The 19,086-nt window shown below is 48.7% G+C and overlaps 2 protein-coding genes across 5 annotated transcripts in view; one reads left to right on the forward strand and one right to left on the reverse strand.

Annotated features, from left to right (window-relative positions):
• ACSBG1 (acyl-CoA synthetase bubblegum family member 1) overlaps positions 1–1,631 on the reverse strand; it is a 99,729-nt gene extending 98,098 nt beyond the window's left edge. The window contains 1 exon segment of the mRNA XM_061159103.1: positions 1,468–1,631. Within this exon segment, the coding sequence (XP_061015086.1) occupies positions 1,468–1,631 (164 nt within the window).
• On the forward strand, positions 1,458–18,091 carry DNAJA4 (DnaJ heat shock protein family (Hsp40) member A4). Of its 4 annotated transcripts, XM_061158901.1 has the most exons (8): positions 1,465–1,709; positions 2,076–2,214; positions 7,922–8,102; positions 10,059–10,163; positions 11,051–11,278; positions 12,191–12,421; positions 15,885–15,985; positions 16,096–18,091. In XM_061158901.1, the coding sequence occupies exons 1-8, from the start codon at positions 1,630–1,632 to the stop codon at positions 16,309–16,311; spliced, it is 1,281 nt and encodes a 426-aa protein (XP_061014884.1). In that variant the 5' UTR covers positions 1,465–1,629; the 3' UTR covers positions 16,312–18,091. The 4 variants fall into 4 exon arrangements, 2 of the variants coding, with proteins under 2 accessions (XP_061014884.1, XP_061014885.1); XR_009695427.1 differs by lacking the exon at positions 16,096–18,091 and having other exon boundaries at positions 1,458–1,709; positions 12,294–12,421; positions 15,885–15,984; XR_009695428.1 differs by lacking the exon at positions 16,096–18,091 and having other exon boundaries at positions 1,458–1,709; positions 12,304–12,421; positions 15,885–15,984.
• Positions 18,092–19,086: the final 995 nt, after the last annotated feature.

Below are 19,086 nucleotides of genomic sequence, written 5' to 3' on the forward strand. Positions count from 1 at the left end.
GGCAGTTACTGTTAATATTATCCCTATTAAAAGGCTGAGGAATCTAAGGCGCAGTTAAATCACCTGCCCAAGGGCAGGCAGCCTGATGTAGCAACTGGAACTTAGTTCTCACTGGTTCCAGAGTTCACAGTCCCATTCCATGCATCTAGGCTCTGACCACTCACATAGGCCCTTCCTGCCACTGTCACTGGTTCAGACTATTGAATCTGGGTAAATGTGTGGTGCAGGGCAGTGGCTCTCAGCTCTGGCTGCACACTGGAATCACCTGAGGAACCTGAAAAGGACTGACACTTGGGTTCCACCAAGAGAAGTTTGGATGCGATTAGTCTGGGGTGCAGCCTGGACACAGGGATTTTTAGACGCTCCCAAATGATGCCCATGAACAGCCAGGTTTGAGATCCACAGTCTTAGAAGCCCTCAGTCATCATCCCATCTGATCCCTGCAAGAGCCCCGTGGGGGTGGCAGGCAAGTGGCAATGACCATGTCCTGCTCATGAAGAAGCAAGTTCAGAGAGGCTAAGGCTCATCTAGTTAATAACATCTGGATACGGAATCAAGCTTGTTGACTTCCTGCTCTGAGTTCTCTGCTCTCCAGTGGTCTGAGAGGGGAAAAGCAAGGTTTCCAAGAACAGAAATGAGCAGCTTAATTTCTCTTGGAAGTTAAAAGCCGTTTCTCACCCCCACGGACTACCTGGAGGAGGGGATGGTGCTCGCCTCAGCCACAGGACCCAAAACGAGGCCAAGGGACTCCAGGCAGGTGAGCAGCGGCCTCCCCTCCCTGACAGTGTTCCACCCGCAGAAGCCAAGGCTGGGCTGGAGCAGAAGGCCTGCAATTCTCTGATAGTGCTGCCTGCCACGCCCACGTCACTGCAGTAAGTAGCGGTCCTGGCTCCCAGGCACCCACTGGAAGCTGGGCACAGCGGAAGGAAGTCAGGGTCTTCTTACGGCACCAGGCAGGGAGGGTCCTGCTGCAGTCTCCAGAACCACTCTCCTACCCGACTCCCCATGCCCATTGTGCCCACCAGCCTGGACCAACCTCGGTGGTTCGGAGGGGAGGGGTCTCTGCCCACCTTTGGGAGACATGGGGGACGTCACTGCTCCTATCTAACGCGCATCATCTGGTGGGACGTCACTGCTTACTCTTGGAAGACTTCAGGGGTTCCCAGTTGTGGGTAGTTGAGAGACCACCGTCCACAGCTGATGCCAGCAAAGCACCACTGTACGCATCTGGAAGGGCTTAGGCTCAGCTCAGCCTTGAAGATGCCTCGGGGGGTGCCAGCAGCTGCAGGGCCTCGGGAAATGCGGCCCCAGCACCGTAGAGGGCCTGTACCCACTCCAACCCCCTCAAAAATGCAACAATACGAGACAGGCCTCAGGGCGCATCCCAGCCGTGACCAAACAGAGGACGGCCACACCCCCAGGGAGAGGCCGGGTGGGGAACGCGGGGCGCAGCCCTCCCAGCCCAACCCCTTGGGGCAGGGTTCCCGCCGACGCTGCCCTCCAGGCCACCGGATCCTCGAGCCGGCCAGACCCACGGACCCGCGGAAGGGAAAGGGGACGGCCTCGGGTCGGCGGGACGGCCGTCGGAAGGCGCCCTCCACGCCGAAGCCGTCTTCCAAACACCCCAACATGGCCCGGGGCGGCAGTCAGAACTGGACCTCCGGGGAGTCAGAAGGGCGGCCGGAGGAGCAGACGACAGAGGATACCGGGTGAGCCGGGGGTGTCGCGCCGGGACGGGGCGTCGGGAGTGTCCGCCGAGAACCTGCCGCCGCGCCCCAGCCCACCAGGTCCAGGCGCCGCCGGAACCTCCGCGAAGGTTCTGGGCCTTTGTGGCGTCACTGTCTCCTTGCGGAACCTTCCGCCGGCGCCGAATAAAACCCGCCGCGGAGGAGCCGGCGGCTCGAGTGCGTCGGTGCCGGGCGCGGAGGTCGGCCCGGCGCGGGCGGCCGGGAGGGCGGGGGCGCCGGCGGCTGCGGCCGTGACCGTGACGCGCGGGCGGGCGGCGGGGGCGTCGGCCAGGGGCCCGGCTGGGGCGTCCGGGGCGCGCTGACCGTCCTGCCCGCCCCACCCCGCAGAGACAAGATGGTGAAGGAGACCCAGTACTATGACATCCTGGGGGTGAAGCCCAGCGCCTCCCCGGAGGAGATCAAGAAGGCCTATCGGAAGCTGGCGCTCAAGTACCACCCAGACAAGAACCCGGATGAGGGCGAGAAGGTGCTGGCCGGGCTCGGGGCGGCGCGGGCCGGGCTCGCGCGGGGCCCGCCGTCAATTATTCAGCCCGCAGCTCGGGGGCTCTGAATTATTGAAGGCGGCGGGGAACCCGAGCCACGCTTGTTGATGAGGCGGTCGCCAGGTGCTGCGCGCACCCCGCCGCGGGGCCGGGCCGGGGCCTGGGGTGGCCCAAGGCAGAGGGGGCGCGGTGCGGTCAGATGGAGGGCACTTCGCCGAGCCCCGGGCTCGCCGGGTGGAGTATCGGGACTGGTGACCCCTGGCGACCCCCCGCTCGGCCCATTCATTCCTCTGGTCGCTCCACAAGTGTTTAGGGGGCGCCTTCGAATGCTGGGGAGGGCCGGGATGGAAACGTGGGGGCCGCGTTCTCCTAGGGTTTGCGGACATTCCTCTTGGAAAGGCAGCCAACACGCAGGGAAACTGAGGCACCCACGATCAGAAGTTGTGTTTCTGCTGGGAACGGCTAGATTTCAATTATTCTTGTTCTGGTTTTCCCTGTTTATGCACAAGCCCTGGAGATGAATTTCTTTAATCTGAACCAGTACCTTGGACACCCCGGTGTCCCTCTGGAGAATGGCTGACTGAGTTTGTCCTGTGTGCCTATCTCCTGCCTGATCAAGGTTGTCAGACACTGAATAATCACCTTTTCTTTATTAAACAGGGACACGGAGATTTTTAATCTGACACATCATTTTATATGAACATTTCAGGTTTTCTGTGACCGATGACCCGCAGTTGACCTGAAGGACTAATAATAGGCTGAAAAATGCTCTGCATACATAAATGAAAGGCCTAAATGAAACTTTTTCATCCTGTTCATAGGAGAAGAATCAACCTGCTTTTTATGCCCAAGGAGGCTCATTACCCACCAGAGTAGGTGATTAGAAGGATCAGGCATTTATCCTTGGGAAAGCTTATTGGCCTTATCACTCTTCCTCTGACTGCTGTTGTCTTATAAAACTTGGGATGTCCTGGATGGTTGTTGGGAGGTGGGGTTTTGTAGTAGGTGATAGCGATGACACTTGGACCACTTTTGAAGCGGTAGTTCACTCGGCTGGCACTTAGACTTGCCCGAAACAGCGCTAGTATCAAAATACCTGTCTGTGGGAGCGTTTGCAAGCTGGAGAAAGCTGCCTAAGAAGGTTGGCTGGGTGGCAACAGTGATACAATGTTTATATTTAGCCACATGTGCCGAGTGTGGCTGTCACAAGTTTAAAATGCTTTCCTGTAAGACCGTTTGTCTGTTACTTGTGTTCTTTCTCATCTATATTTAGGTGGCTTACTGTAGCTTTGAAAGTCACTGGCTTTTTATGTAGTGTTGGTGATTCATAGATTTGCTCCCTATATTCATTGTAGGCTGTTTCTGAGAACATCCTTTAAGGAGAGCACAGCCAGGCTTCTAATTTCACGTTTCAGGGGCAGTGTGTGGGAAAGCCTTCTGACCCCAGTTCAGGTCAGATCTCAGAGCGCTGTCCAAGCGTAAGTCATGGCTGTGTGCCTGCAGTTGGAGTGAGTCGGCTGCTGGTGTTCTGAAGCTTTTTTTAAAATTAGACTTGACTGGTAATACATTTCTGTAGGTGTTGCCTTGCATATATGTATACCAATCTGAGCAGAGGTGGTTGATTTGTTTTAAGCTAATATTTATAACCAGGTATTGAATTAGTGTCATGTAAGTGAGGCTGTTGAAATGTCTGGCAGATCCCTTTCAGCTTTAGGGGGAGGTGGGGGAGGGGTTCTGTGATGTTTCAGGAATACAATACTTCTCCCTCCCCACCGTCCAGGAAGGGAATAAAGTCCTTTAATTTAGTTCTCTGCTAAAACTTCTTCTAGGAGACTGCCTCTGACCACAGCGTGAACCACTTGTCCTCAACCTTCTTTAATTGTGGTTCCTGTCTGCTGCCCATATTCCCCAGAATCGAAAGGAGTTGAGGAGATTGGGGACCCGGTTTATAGAAACTCTACTATAAGTTGCCTAGAGAGGACTCATGCGTTCACTCACCAGATAACCTCCTTTCTGGTCCTTCTATGTAGTGGGCACAATGTGTAGGCCTTTGCTTTTTTGTGCAAGTCTGCTTTATCTGCCATAGGCGGAACCTTTTTTTATTTTTTTCCTACTGAGTTAGTCACTGTATTAACATCTCTTCAAAAATAGACTAAGCCCGTCCCTTGCTCCTTGCTCCGGGGCAGCGGGGAAGGCTGCTGGGCTGCTGGTCTTCGCTTTGTGCCCTGTTGTCCTGCGTTGCTAAGCGCTGGGTGCCTGTGTTTGTTGTCAGGTGCTTTGCCTGGAGTCTCTACTTCCCTGCAGCTGGTTTTCTGAAAGACACACAGGCAGTGTGTAGGTAAGCGAGCCCCTTTTGGGGGCCATGACTGGGGATAGAGTCGTGACTGTTAACCCCAGCCAGCTTTGGAGAGGACTTTGCTCTTTTGGCCAATTTCACTGTAACTTTTAGCTTGAATGACTGACGTTCAAATTCAAAAATATTAAGAGGGCAGCACTGTACAGAAAATGTCAGGATATTGAGGAAAACCCGCCAAGTACACATGACCCTAAGTGCTGTCGCTGTGCTTCCTTCCAGCCTTTTCCCAGGGTGATTGTACACAGGCATCCGGGCACATAAGTCTTTTTCCCTCACCAGTTAATATTTTACCATCAGTGCTTTCCCAAGTTGCTGCATAGTCTCCAAAGCCATTTTTCCAGGTGCATAATAATTTTTTTAAAAGTCCTGTGGCAGGGACTTCCCTGGTGGTTCAGTAGTTAAGAATCTGCCTTCTAATGCAGGGCATGCAGGTTGTTGGGGACAATTTAGTCAGGGGACTAAGAGCCCACATGCCACAAGGCTGTTAAGCCCACATGCTGCAACAGAGACCGATGAAAAAAAACCCAAAACAGTCCTATGGCAAATTATTACTGTCTGAAAGGTGAGTTGGACAGAGTACTAGTCTCCTGCTGTGAGAACAGGGTCAGGCACAGAGCTGAATTAGACTCTGGAGTGCCGAGACCCCCAGGGTTGTGGGAGCCCCGTGCCCACATGAGATCTGCCCTTCTGGAAAAGGACATTCCTTTTTCTTTGTAGATTAATCATCTGTTCTGTTAAGTCCAAGTGTCTTTTTCAAGTATCCATAATATTTGGTGAGTGTTTCTAGCAGACAGTTTCATGAAGTATATTTACCTAGTGCAGACCCCAGGGACTCTCTCAGGGCAGCCTGGCCTGATTGCTTTCTGATCTTCTGTGCTATATACCTCATCTCTAAACTTCTTTTTCTGCTGTGGAAAGGAGTAAGTAGTGAGTGCTGCCTCTTTCTTTACATAAATGATGTGCGAGAATCAATATATCAAAAGACCTAATTACATTGAGTATGACTCTGATGTCTCTGAGACAGTTTTTTAAATTACCCAGTTGTTAGCTATTACTTATTAGCTATCATCTGTTATTTTTTATTACTTACTAGATCTCCATCCGGGATCTGCAGTACAGGAGAAAACCTAGTGTCTCTTGTCATTTCCATATTTGTATATTCAGAGCACTTTTTTTTCCTATGTGTTTTCTGGAGCCAGCTGCATTATAGGATGTTTATATAGACATCCATCTCACAGATTAAACCATACCTCTGAAGAACCAAGACTCTATCTCATTTATTCATTTCTCAGTTCCCAGAATTGAGCCATTCATGTAGCAAGTATTTCCCAAGTGCCTTCTACATGCTCAGCAGTGTTTTAGGCTTGGGGATATGCTAGTGGCCACAGCTGACCTAACTCCCTGTCCTCAGGGAACTGACATGGCAGTGGGGGACACAACCCCAGCAGTAATTGCTCAGGTGTTGGGGAACAGCCAGGAGGCCGGTAAAGCACAAGCAGAATTTTGGAGAGCTGGAGGCAGTGGTGTCAAGTTGAGCTTGTAGATGAAAATAAGAATTAGGTTTTACCCCAAGTGAAACGGGCCCCTTGGAAGGCAGGAGGCAGAGGGTTGACACTATTAGCTGGCAAGTTCTGACTGCTGTGTGCAGAAGACTAAAAGCTGGGGTGAGGGTGGAAGATGGGACTCCATTAGGAAGTTACTGTGGTTATCCAGGCCAAAGAGGGTGGCCTGCACCTGGGCAGGCATAGTGGTGGTGAGAAGGGATGGATTTTGGATATTTTGTAGTGATTTATGTTAAAAACTTCTCTGTATCTACAGAAAAGACAAGAATGGTACAACAAACACGTGTTTCTTTCACCCACTTTCACTGATTATAAATATGTCACCATATTTGCTTTCCCCATCTGTATTACTATTATCTGCTAAAGCTTTTGAAAGTAAGTTGCACACATCATAACCTGTTAGCCCTAAATGTTTCTCCTGGGGAAAACAATATATTTTACATAACCATAGTTATGTAAACCGTAGCCAGACTCCTCTATCCATGGGATTTTCCAGGCAAAAATACTGGAGTGGCTTGCCATTGCCTCCTCCAAGGGATCTTCCCGACCCAGGGATCGAACCGGCATCGCCTGCATTGGCAGGCGGATTCTGTACTACTAGCACCACCTGAGAAGCCCCACATAACCATAGTACAGTTATCAAATTAACATTGAGAAATTACCCAATTAACATTGAGAAAAAAATTCCTGTTTTTCCAGTTGTTCTAATGTCCTTTGTAGCCATTTTTTTTCTCCAATGTAAGATTCAGTATAGGATCCAATTCAGGGTCACGTGTTACATTTCGTTTTCCTGTCTTTTAGTTTTGCAATGTGTGCGTGCATGCATGCTAAGTTACTTCAGTCGTGTCTGATTCTTAGCGACCCCATGGAGTGTAGCCCGCCAGGCTCCTCTGTCCATGGGATTCTCCAGGCAAGAATACTGGAGTGGGTTGCCATGCCCTCCTCCAGGGGATCTTCCCAACCCAGGGATTGAAACCAGGTCTCTTTATGTCTCCTGCATTAGCAGGCAAGTTCTTTACCACTAGTGCCACCTGGAGTTTTGCTACTTCAGTTTGGGTTCTCTGATTCTTTTCTTACAATTGGATTGCAAGATACATTTTTGGCAGACTTGGGTGTTTTGTCTGTCTTAGGGCACTGGAAATAGACTTTTGAAGGTAGCATCAGAAGGATTTGTTGACAGATGAGATGTGAGGGAGAGGAAATGAGGTTTTGGCATTGCCAATAAGTGAGATACGGGGGAGACTGCAAGAGGGGAGGGACTTTGAGGGGTGATCAGGACAGTTTTATGCACACTGTCTGCAGCCCGAATGCGGAGTGTTGCTCACAAGATGTTTGTAGTTGAATTTCATGCTAATGAACTAGGAAAGCAGCCCTCCTGAGCTGGAAAGCCAGCAGTATGCTGGGAGCACTGGGCTTTTTCTGGTTGTAGGTTCAGTCCTGGCCTGGTCTCATGATGTCTTAATTCTGCTCCACGTCTTCCTGTCTGGTGCAGCCTGAGGATGCAGAAAGTCCTCCCTACCGCTCTGTATCCTTACCCTCTGCAGAGAGGCAGTGGTCCTGCCTCTCATCCTGTAGTAATGCTTGCCCTGTGTATCCCATGCTACAAGGGGGTTGAATGGAAAAGTCAGGTTCCAGATAACATATAGACCCACCAGTTTGAGGGATTGGGTGCAGAATCCCTTTGTTACTGCATTCGTATGGTGAGTTTGCTTCATAAACAACTCCCAACCTTCTCTCTCTTTTTAATCTTTTTTCTTTTTTTTTCTTTTAAAGTTTAAGCTCATATCCCAGGCATATGAAGTGCTTTCAGATCCAAAGAAAAGGGACATTTATGACCAGGGTGGTGAACAGGCCATTAAGGAAGGAGGCTCAGGCAGCCCCAGCTTCTCTTCCCCCATGGACATCTTTGACATGTTCTTTGGTGGCGGAGGACGAATGGCTCGAGAGAGAAGAGGTAAATAAAGACGTTAAGCAAGTTTTAGTTTCCAAATTGTATGTGTTACTGGAATCAGGAGGGATCTTGCCTTAAAAGGGTGTGGTTACCGTGTTTGGGAAATCATTAACTTTAAGTAGTTCATCACTCGTCTAGTATCCAGGCTACCTGGAGTCTCTAAGTACAGCTAGTAGTTAATTGCCTGACGCTCTCCAAACCCCACATATAAAGGAGCGGATGGTGAATTCCCTGGTGGTCCAGTGCTAAGGATTCTGCCCTTTTACTTTCAGGGCCTGGGTTCAATTCCTAGTCGGGGAACTAAGATCCCCTAAGTGGTGTGCTCCACTCCACCCCACCCCCACAAAGGAGCAAATGGGGGTGAGGAGAAAGGAGGAAGGTCAAGATTACCTTGCCCTCCTTTTCTCTCCTGTTGGGGTCAGACTCCCAGTGTCCTAAGAGCTGTGAATGGCACCTCCTGTGGTTATTACTGATGACTCTGCCAGAGTGCCCGCCTCCTCTCTGAGTCTCCTGACCCGGGTGGGGCCGGTGGGCTCTATTTCTGGCTGGTGGTCTGCCATGTGGCGTGCAGCCTCATTTCCTCAGCCTCCTCAGGAGATTCTCTAGGTAGCAAAATTCACCCCTTGACGTTTGAACATCTTTGTAAAAGAAACTACCTTGCCCATCTCTTCAGAATGCATTAGGTCTAGCAGCTTCATCCCCAGAGGGGAATGAGGAACTTGGCTCTTAGCGAATGGCCCCAGGGCTCTGTTTTTTGATTCTGGGGTTTGTTCTTCCAAATTTTTCTATCCCTTACCTCCTGACAGGCTCTAGGCTGTCACCTCTGACTATTATCAGTGGTCTCTTATAGCCCCCTTCCCCTGTCCAGCTTACAGTTGGTACTCTTCTTTAGACCTCAAAACCAGATAGATAGCTAAGCTTATTACAATCCTGAATGAAATAAAAACAAACAAGCTCTGCATTGAGGTTTAAGAACGGTGGTTTGGTGTCAACAAGAGGCCCCTGGATGAATAAGGCTATACTGATTCTCACATTATAATTGACTTCGGGCTTTAAAACCTTGGCTGTCAATTCTGTGAATATAGTGTGTTAAAAATCACAAAGTGTTTATTAGGCAAAAATCTTTACCCTGTTGTCTGGGTGCATTGCCTGCTCATATAATTGACAGTGTGGATGTGATTAAAACCTTTGGGTGTCCTCTTGCCCAGCTCTCTCACTGTCTTGAGATGAACAACTTCACACCCTTAATTAAGTCATCTCTCAAGGTTGACAGCCAATAACCAAGGACAGCATCTCAGTCCTTGAGATGAGTCCTCATCTCAGTCCATCTCTCAGACCACAAGAGCCCTATGGGCAGCAGAGGGGGACCTGATGCTGTGGGTCCTGAGAGGCTGGGATGGCACCAGAGCAGACAGACGCCCTCCCTGAAGGTGAAAGGCCCACTGTCCTGGGTGAACAGACAAGATTGCCACAGATGAAAGAGTTTGCAGTCAGTCACAAGTCACAGAAGGGCTCAAAAAGTAAAGGGCATTATGTTCAAGAAAGAGTTTCAGTTGAAGGTCGAGAGACTGACTTCATGTGTCATCTGTAAGAAAAGGTCTCTTTTCATGGGGAGCCTGCTTCACCAGTCTCACGGGTTAACATGATGGGTTTCCTCATTGATCTCTGATTCTCAGATTTGTTCTTAGAAAATGAAGATGGAAAGTCTTTGTGACATCTATAAATGATTGAATAATTAGCTCATAGCTGTAACAGTATTAGTTCTCGTATTGGCAGAGGGCCAGAAGGATGGGCCAGGTGTAACAAAAGCTTTGCCTCCCCCAGGGAAGGGAATGAATGACAACAGGCACAGTCTGAGTCTCTGGAGACTTCATACAACTAAAGGTCATATAGGTGGTATTTAATACAGTGGTATATTTGATACAGTATTACTGACTGTTTCTTCTTCTCCTCCATAAGGCAAGAATGTGGTACATCAGTTGTCTGTAACTCTTGAAGATTTATATAATGGAGTCACAAAGAAATTGGCTCTCCAGAAAAATGTAATTTGTGAGAAATGTGAAGGTAAGGATTCATTTCTAAATGAGTCTCATAGTTCTGGTTCCTCAGATCTGGAAACAATTCTTATTGTTTTACAATTCAGAGAAAAACAATTGATCTTTTCAAATATGAAGGTCAGAAATTACAAACCGGTGGCCTGAGGGCCAAACCCATTTTATTTGGCCCTGTTCATCTTTTATTTGGATTGCACATTTATTTAATGTGTTGTCAATTATTTTAAAAATATAGAAATGAAGACAGTTCACCCAGCCCTAGGGGTCAGCACACTTTTGCTGTAAAGAGCCAGATGGTAGCTATTTTGGGCTCTGTGAGCCATACTGTCTCTGTCATAACTGTTGACAGAGCCATAGACAGGAGATAAGCAGAGAAACAGATGATGCACCTGTGTTCTAATAAAGATTTATTTACAAAACCAGGTAGCTGGCCATAGTTTATGGTCCTTGACTTAAATGTAAATGTAATTAGCATGGGTCTTTAAAATCTAATTTTTCAAGAAACGTCAGATCCGGTGACTTGGTCACACGCTGTCCCATAGAGAAGTGGCTGGGTTGGGTAGCTGCTCCTATGGGCAGGGATGTGTTCTCAAGCCTCCACGGTCACGTGCAGGCATGGGTGTTTTTCCACTCTGCGGTGGAAGAAAATAGCTGGTGACGTTAAAGTGATGAATTTGCCTTGGCACAGCCAAAACCACAAATATTTGCGATCACATGTTAATATCTGGATATTGTCTGCTTGGCTAGAATCATCCAGACTCTCTCACGTGGCTTTTTATGATTGTGAATAGAATTCAAACCCCAGTGTCCAGTTTCATGGCTCATCACCTTCTGCGGTGGCATCCAGCAGAGCCTCTTTTAAGGGAAGAGTACAGCCTCGTTCCTGTCTCCTCGCAGGCATTGGTGGGAAGAAGGGGTCTGTGGAGAAGTGCCCGGTATGCAAGGGGCGAGGGATGCAGATTCACATCCAGCAGATTGGGCCGGGCATGGTGCAGCAGATCCAGACCGTGTGCATCGAGTGCAAGGGCCAGGGCGAGCGCATCAACCCCAAGGACCGCTGCGAAAGCTGCAACGGTGCCAAGGTCATCCGAGAGAAGAAGATTATCGAGGTGCACGTGGAGAAAGGTGAGGCAGCGCAGCACTAGCTCCCCAGGCTGGCAGAAGTGCGTCTCAGGTGCTGACTGGAACACGCAGGTTAGGTGTCAGGGGAGGGAGCCACAGCGCAGCTGCTGTTGAGACACCCTTAGTGTGTGCCATCAGCTCTTCCGATCCAAAGCAACTTCTTAAGGTTTTCCAGTGCTCCGGAAGTCACTCGACCTTGATTTTGGTTAATTGCCCTCCCTTGCAATTCTCAAACCATCCTTTAGAGTCATTTGCTAATGACTTCTGTCATGCATTGGCTGTGAGAGCTCATGTACGTCTTCACAGCTGTGTGTCCCTTTTCTCCACACATTTCCCCTCTGTTGCAGTAGATTCTCCCAAATCCAGCACCTTCCCCCTGCTATTGATTTTGCCTGGGGTCATCATTTTAAGGGCTTTCCCCCTCTTAGCTATTCCCCTGATTATTTTGTGTCTTTCTAATCCAGAGAATATATTTTAGGTGAGAGATGAGACCAAAGTCCCCAGTTCAGTACCCAAACCAGCACACAGGTTGGAGGACTTGGCCCCGTGCCTGGGTGCACACAGAGACTGGTTAGAGCACTGCTTGTGCCTCAGAAACAGACGTGTGCTCACAGCGCGCTGTCAGCTGTGGCGTCGGGGCCTGGGGAGACAGTGCACGCTTGCGCTGTGCCGAGGTGGCGGCCTCGTCTCCCGTTCTCCCTACTGTGCGTGTGGCTGAGGACCGGGGATGTGTGCAGGGGAGTGAGGCCTCTGTCAGCGGTATTCCTAGCCACCACTCCAGCCCCAGGCCTGCACAAAGTTGGGAGGTTTGAAGAGTAAAGAACCCCCAAAGGCTCTGTGAGCCTCTTCTAAAGCTTTGTTGAAAGTATGGTTTTTAAGAGAAATGGCTAATCAGAAAGGGATGATGTTTCATAGGTATGAAAGATGGGCAAAAGATACTATTTCATGGAGAAGGAGATCAGGAGCCCGAGCTGGAGCCTGGTGATGTCATAATTGTGCTTGATCAGAAGGATCATAGTGTCTTTCAGAGACGAGGCCATGACTTGATCATGAAAATGAAAATTCAGCTTTCTGAAGCCCTTTGTGGCTTCAAGAAGACGATAAAAACACTGGATGATCGAGTCCTTGTTATTACATCCAAATCAGGTAATGTTTCAAATGTGTGTTTCCTTGTAGTTCTTCTGTGTGTTTGGCCCGATGAACCTGGCAACTTAGCCTTGGTTTCACATTCCAGTTTAGTGTGACATGATTTTCTGTAAATTTAAAATCATCAGTAGAGTCTCGAGAATTTTGTGAATTTCTTTTATAGTCTGCTTGAAAAAAAATTCAGAGTTGGAATCTGTGGGAACCTAAAATTCTACCTGGAACCTACCAACCTGACTTAAATTTTTAAAAAATTAACTTTTGTATAATAAAACACAGCTGATAATAGGTGGTTTTTTCCCCTATCACGTGGTGATCTGTGCTGATTCATCCACATTCCTCTAGCCTCTCTGTTGTCAGTTACATATGAGACATTTTAAAATAGAATATTCCTGAAAAAAGACGTGGCCTGCCAGCTTACCTTTGGTGGCATCTAGAGAACTGCTTATCTGCACACGTGCGCAGGAGCTGGAGGGAGCTGCCTCTGGACCAGAAGGATTCTCATGGGCCTGAGAGCTCAGCCTGTCAGCACGTGTCTAGATGCCAGGCTCCCAGCTCCCAGCGGGGCTAGTGCTCACTGTAGCTGGGGCCTCAGAGGACCTGCCTGGAAGGGGCTGTGGGGAGAAGGGAGAGAGACCAGGCTGGGACACTCAACTTGCAGCTGCCTGTGAACAGCACTTCAGGTCAGCTGTCCATGTCAAAGAATGTCCAGATGGATGTTGTGGTGGCTGAGCCACCCAGATATTCTTGACCCCATCCTTGGCCATGAGCAGTGCTGTTCTGGTCCCCTCACTGGGCACAGGGTTATTGGGGAGTCTAACTTTTCATGTGTGCATTTGGGATTTAAAGCTAGATGGGATGGGTTCAGGGCTGGGCTTGGCGGTAACCAGCCAATGAGCCTGTCCAACAGCACTGGAAATAAGCAAGACTCTGCAGTCCAGTGGGGTGAGCCACCTGGTCTCCCCAACCACCTTCTGGGCCTTTCCTTCCTCTGTATCCATTTCTCTCTTCCCTTTCCTGGCCTGTTCTCTTTCTCTGCCATTTGGCTCTTTCTGTTTCTTCCTTTTCTGGGTATAAATGAAATGGAATTATATACCCCAGTCTTGATCAGAGGTTTTCTTTTGTCTTTTACATTTTATTTGGGAACAAATTCAAACTTAACAAAAAGTTGTGAAAATAAAAGTAGCACGAGGACCACTGATATATGATTTGCCTATTGTTAAAATTTTACCATATGATTTTTTGCTGTATTTGCATATAGATATACTTAAGGATTGAGGAAAAGCACTGCACTATAATACAAATATGCATGAAAAATTTAAATACAACATCTTCCTTTAGATTCCATTTTGTAAGCCTCCCAAGGCACCCATGGAGAAGGCAGTGGCACCCCACTCCAGTTCTCTTGCCTGGAAAATCCCATGGATGGAGGAGCCTGGTAGACTGCAGTCCATGGGGTCGCAAAGAGTTGGACATGACTGAGCGACTTCACTTTCACTTTTCACTTTTATGCATTGGAAAAGGAAATGGCAATCCACTCCAGTGTTCTTGCCTGGAGAATCCCAGGGATGGGGTCGCACAGAGTCGGACACGACTGAAGTGACTTAGCAGTTAGCAAGGCACCCAATTCCTCCCCTCACTTGTGTAGGAAAGTTTGAGGATTGTAGTTTGCACAAAGCCCTAGATTGTGAGTGGGTGTGTGCCCAAGACCCCTGGTATCATGTCCAGCGTCCCCTAACATCACCTCAACCCTGATTCCAGTCCTTCTGGGAATAGGAGCTGGGTGGCATCTTTGGGATGCTGTGTGACTTCTTTGGGAAAGCTCATCCTTGGCCGAGCTCCCTGGAGCTGGGGCCCGTGCCATGGGATGGGAGCCCAGGGCTCCTTGCTGCCTCCCAACTAATCCCAGCCACAGGGAACCTAGAGGCCAAGGACAGGAGAGAGGAGGCGAGCCCCAGAGGGAGAGAAGTGGTGAACCCTGAGAAACCCATTTCTTTGCTTAGTTACGAGGGCAGGGTGTCCGGAAAACCTCCTGTTGGAGATTTCGCCTGTGTTTTTTCTTTTTGCCCATTTATCTTTTTTTTTTTTTTTTTGAGTCCTTTCCTTTTCTTTTCAGCTTTTCTGTTGTTTTGGCTTATTTATCTTTCCTTCATTTCCTCTTCCTTCTTTTGCTATTATAGTGCCTTCCTTGCTAGAGCCCCTTAGGCTGTCTTGAAAATGGCTGAGAATCAGATTAGAGAAAAACGTGCCTTAAGAGCTTCAGCAGGTTGTGATCCCCCTGACTGAAGGCAGATCTGTACCTCACAGAAGAGCCAAGTCATCCTCTTTTCCCTCTCTTACATGTGGTTGTCCATACTTGGTCCCAGGGCTTCCTTGCCCACAGTGAGTTAAAGCAGAAGCCTGAGAAGCTGTACTGAGGGCAATAAGAAGTGACACCTGATAGGAACAGAGAGACAGAAAGCTATTTAAAAACAAAACGAAAACCATAACAAGCCCAGTAGCATGGGGCCGTTTGGCTAAGGCTGCCGTCAGCAGCTCTAAGGGCCCTGTGTGAGCCACAGCCCTGTGCTGGATGACCCCCCAAGGAGAGTCCTCCACACGCTTTATTTTGAAAAATTCCCATGAGATACTTTAAAAGATGTCCTCTGGAGAGTGTTCATCCAGGGGAGTAGGGTGCTGAATAAATGAGTGTTCGCACCACTGCACCCCCCCCCCAATTCATATTTTTCCTGAGTATTTATTTCTTTACCTATTTTCATTACTGAGCTGAAAAGCATCCTTTTTTAAATTTTTTTTTAAAGAAACCCTTTTATCTCTCTTCATATTTGGAAGGAAAAAATATTTTTAGATTTGGGGGTAAACCAAGTGCTCTGGGGGTGCTGAACTCCCATGATACCTTCTGAAAAAGTGTAGAAATGTAAGACCCAGCAAGTGCAAGCCAGGCCAGTTCTGGCCCACGGGCATGTGAGGAGACCCCTGTGCCTTTTGAGCTCCCTGCCCAGGAAGCTGGCTCTCCTGCCGGGCTCCTTCGAGGCTGATTCCTGCTCTAAGCTGTGCTCGAGTCTGTGAGGAGGAGAATTTCTTCCCACTCATGGGAAAGTCATTTGTAATATCTGAAGAGGCAGGCTAACACAATAGCCCTGTTTTCCCAAACTAAGTGTTGATTCCTAGTTCATGTTTTTAAACCTGCTTTATGATGGAGGCTCCAGCCCCTTCTCCTTGGATACACTGCAGGAGCCCGGCACATGGATCTGAGAGGGTCCCACTCCCACCCCCCTCTCATCCCCTTCGCCCGCCGGTTACTCTGACAGGGACCATTCTGGCTGGGGCCAGCTTTCTAGTCAGATGCTCCATGACCCCTGCCTTAGCCTGCTGCTGTGAGGGTGCTCGGGCCTGCCCCAGGCTCCAGGTCGTTGTCCATCTTCCTATTTCATAAGTAAACCTTTTTTGTGTGTGTTTGTAACAGGTGAGGTGATAAAGCATGGGGACCTGAAATGTGTGCGTAATGAAGGAATGCCAATCTACAAATCACCTCTGGAGAAAGGGATTCTGATCATACAGTTTTTAGTAAGTGCCTGTGTATGTGTGTGTGTGTGTTATTCTCATGGGACATAAAATTAAATGCCTTAATTGGGAAGGGAAGAAACAACTGCTCTTTCCCACCTCACCCTTTACAGGTTATTTTTCCTGAAAAACACTGGCTTCCCCAAGACAAGCTTTCCCAGCTGGAAGCTCTGCTCCCGCCTCGACAGAAAGTCAGGATTACAGAGGACATGGATCAGGTGGAGCTGAAGGAGTTTAATCCCAACGAGCAGAACTGGCGCCAGCACAGGGAGGCCTATGAAGAGGACGATGACGGGCCGCGGGCCGGAGTGCAGTGCCAGACGGCATGACGCGGCCCCGTGCAGCGTGGCCTGGCGGGACTAGCACATCATGAATGTAAAGTTGGCACAATGAAAAATGGCATCGCTTTAATGGCCTCGTGTTTGGGGTGTCCTGTGTATGTGTTCAGCATTCTCAACTGCTGAGTGTCTTTGGTTTTTTTTTTTGTTTTTCTTTTGGTTGTAACTTAAGTTATAGCTTAATTTATATTTAAATGTTTTAAGTGTAAATCACCTCTAGTCTGCATATGAAATCTGTTTATTTACATTTTCAGGATATTTTTGAGATGCCAGTGAACGCACTGACACTTTGTGCTTCTAGTGGCTTTGCCATAATTCAGTTCCACCAATAAAGCACAGCCCAGACAGTAGCACTCAGCCCCTGAGCAAACCTCCAGGCATGAAGTGGGTGACCTGGCCCATGTCCAGCTCTGCAGTTTCTTCCCCTCTGCACCTGCCTCCCAAGGCAAAGTTATAGAGGGCATGATCTCAGGGCTGCTAATGTGACATTTCTGAATCTTGATTCCAGATGGTTCTCCTCAAGAATAAAAGCACATCTGTGGGCTGGATTTGGCTGCAGTGCCTGGCTCACACTGAGTGGGCTGCAGGGCCAACTTGGTTCCTGCTGTCTTATGCCCTTGAGTGTTTGGAGTGGGGTGGGTCTGATCATCTCTCTTGGAAGCTTCCTGAGCCTTCCAAGCCTTGTGGTGAGGACAAACCAGTGTTTTAAATGAAACACTGATAAAACTATTTGCCTGCAACCCCTGCACCTTGCCTTTTGTTGTTTTCTGTTGACAGCGTTTGCAGTGCTGTCCCACCAAAGTGCTTACTTGTAAAGAAAATGAAACCATCCACATCCCCAGCAGCCTTAGTGCAGTGACAGAAGCCGTGGGAGAAGCTGGTGGCTCAGCCCCGTGGCACAGCCAGTTTCCCTGCCTGACCAGTGATCCTGGATGACTTGAGGCTCTGGGAAGGCAGGGGACATCTCAGTGTTTTCCACCTCATTCTCCCAGATTCAGCTCCTTTCCAAAGGATGGATGGTTCATCTCCTTGCACAGCCATATCACAAAGGGCTTCCTGCTCAAGGGATAAAGTTTTAGTGAGAACTTAAAAGTTCTACTCTGGACCGCAGTCTGTATGGACTACCACTGTAAATGATAACTTGTTCGGAAAGATATTAATTAATTGTTTACTCCTGGCAAGTAGACTACAATATAAATTTAGATTCCTCAACCTTCAGCCATTACTGCTCCTTTCCTTCCCGTAACAGTCACAAAGAAAAACTGCTGCCTTCTCAGCTGCTGGGTTAAAGCAGAGGCCACTTTTCAGATCCACCCTTACTTGGTCATACAGTGCCTGCAAGTGTGACTCAGACCAGGGGCCTCCCCAGGAGACCCGAAGGGCAGATCAGACCCACGGCAGGTAGGTTCAGTGGGTAGACCAGACTCTAGCAGAACACTGCTGGCTGGTGGGTGGGCATAATTTACTCAAGATAGGTACAGAAGGAGCCTGCCTGCCCCACTTTGACCATTAGTCAGGAAAGAAAGAAAATCTATTCTTCCAGCTAAGCCTGTATGAAAATCAGTTTACAAATGGACCACAACTCCAGGGTGTTCTGTTTCTGTGCTGTGACTTCCTAAAGAATTATTGCCAGAAAACTACTGTAGTTGATGATAAGGCAAAATTGCATTCAGCTCCTTGTCATGTAAATGGGATCTGGAGGGTGTTGCTTAAAATTTATTCCACCTGTACATTTGTCACTTTAAAATTAAAATTGAGCTGTTATGAGACAGATGGTTGTGTTTTTATTTTTTTACTTAGTTTTATTTCCAATGACCAGTGCTAAGGTGCCAGTTTGCCTCATATTGGTTGATAAAATGGAATGGAGTTTCTGCTCTCATGGAGCTTATATTTGGGGTGGGGATAAATACATCAGGCAATGATGACTGCAGTGACGAATGAGAATAATGGGAAAGGGACCAGGGGAAGGCCTCTTACTGGGAGCAGACACCTGAGAACAACCTGAAAGCAGTGAAACCTATGAAAGTCAGGAAGGAACATCTGAGGAAGGCAGAGGAAATGGCCAGGGCTATGTGGCTATGATCTCGGGTGGCCTCAGGCTGCAGCATCTTAAAGCGGGGCTTGGGTTCCCAGAGATTGAGGTCGGGTCATGGCAGGGAAAGCACCGAATCCTAATCACTGGCCCAGAGGTCAGGGAAAGGGGCCCTGGCCCTTTGGCTTTGTAGAAAAGAATTTACACAAAGACAAAAAGCAGTAAAGCAAGTAAAAGGGGGGGGGGGGGGGGGAGGGGAGGAGTACAGCACGTATAGATAGATACATGGGCAGACTCAAAGAGTCCCTTTGTTGCACTCTCCTGACAGTCTGAATGCCTTTTAAAGGGCATTTTTTTTCTGGGTTTCCTTTGGCCAGTCATGTAGATTTGCCCAGTTCACAGTCCACATTTGGTGTATCTCAGGATCTTCCTCTATGTGTGTGCACACATTTCTTAGTCAAGATGGATTCTACTGAAGAGGCCTGTGGGTACAACATCCCTTGGCATCACTCCCCTTTGACCTCCAAGGAGCCTTTCTGTGCATGTGTGGTCAGGGAGGTCTCCTGACTTTGAGAATGAGAAATATGCAGTATGACCAGGGCCCAGCTTCCTCCCTTAATTATCCTGCTCTTCTTGTCTTGGGAGTTTCCGTCCACAGGGAATGAATTTCCAATTGCCTTACTCTGGTTGGGCGCCCGTCTACCTCCTGCTTCAGCTATAGGAGGGTGAACAAG

This window comes from Dama dama, chromosome 13, assembly GCF_033118175.1.
Source record: "Dama dama isolate Ldn47 chromosome 13, ASM3311817v1, whole genome shotgun sequence".
Taxonomy (NCBI): domain Eukaryota; kingdom Metazoa; phylum Chordata; class Mammalia; order Artiodactyla; family Cervidae; genus Dama; species Dama dama.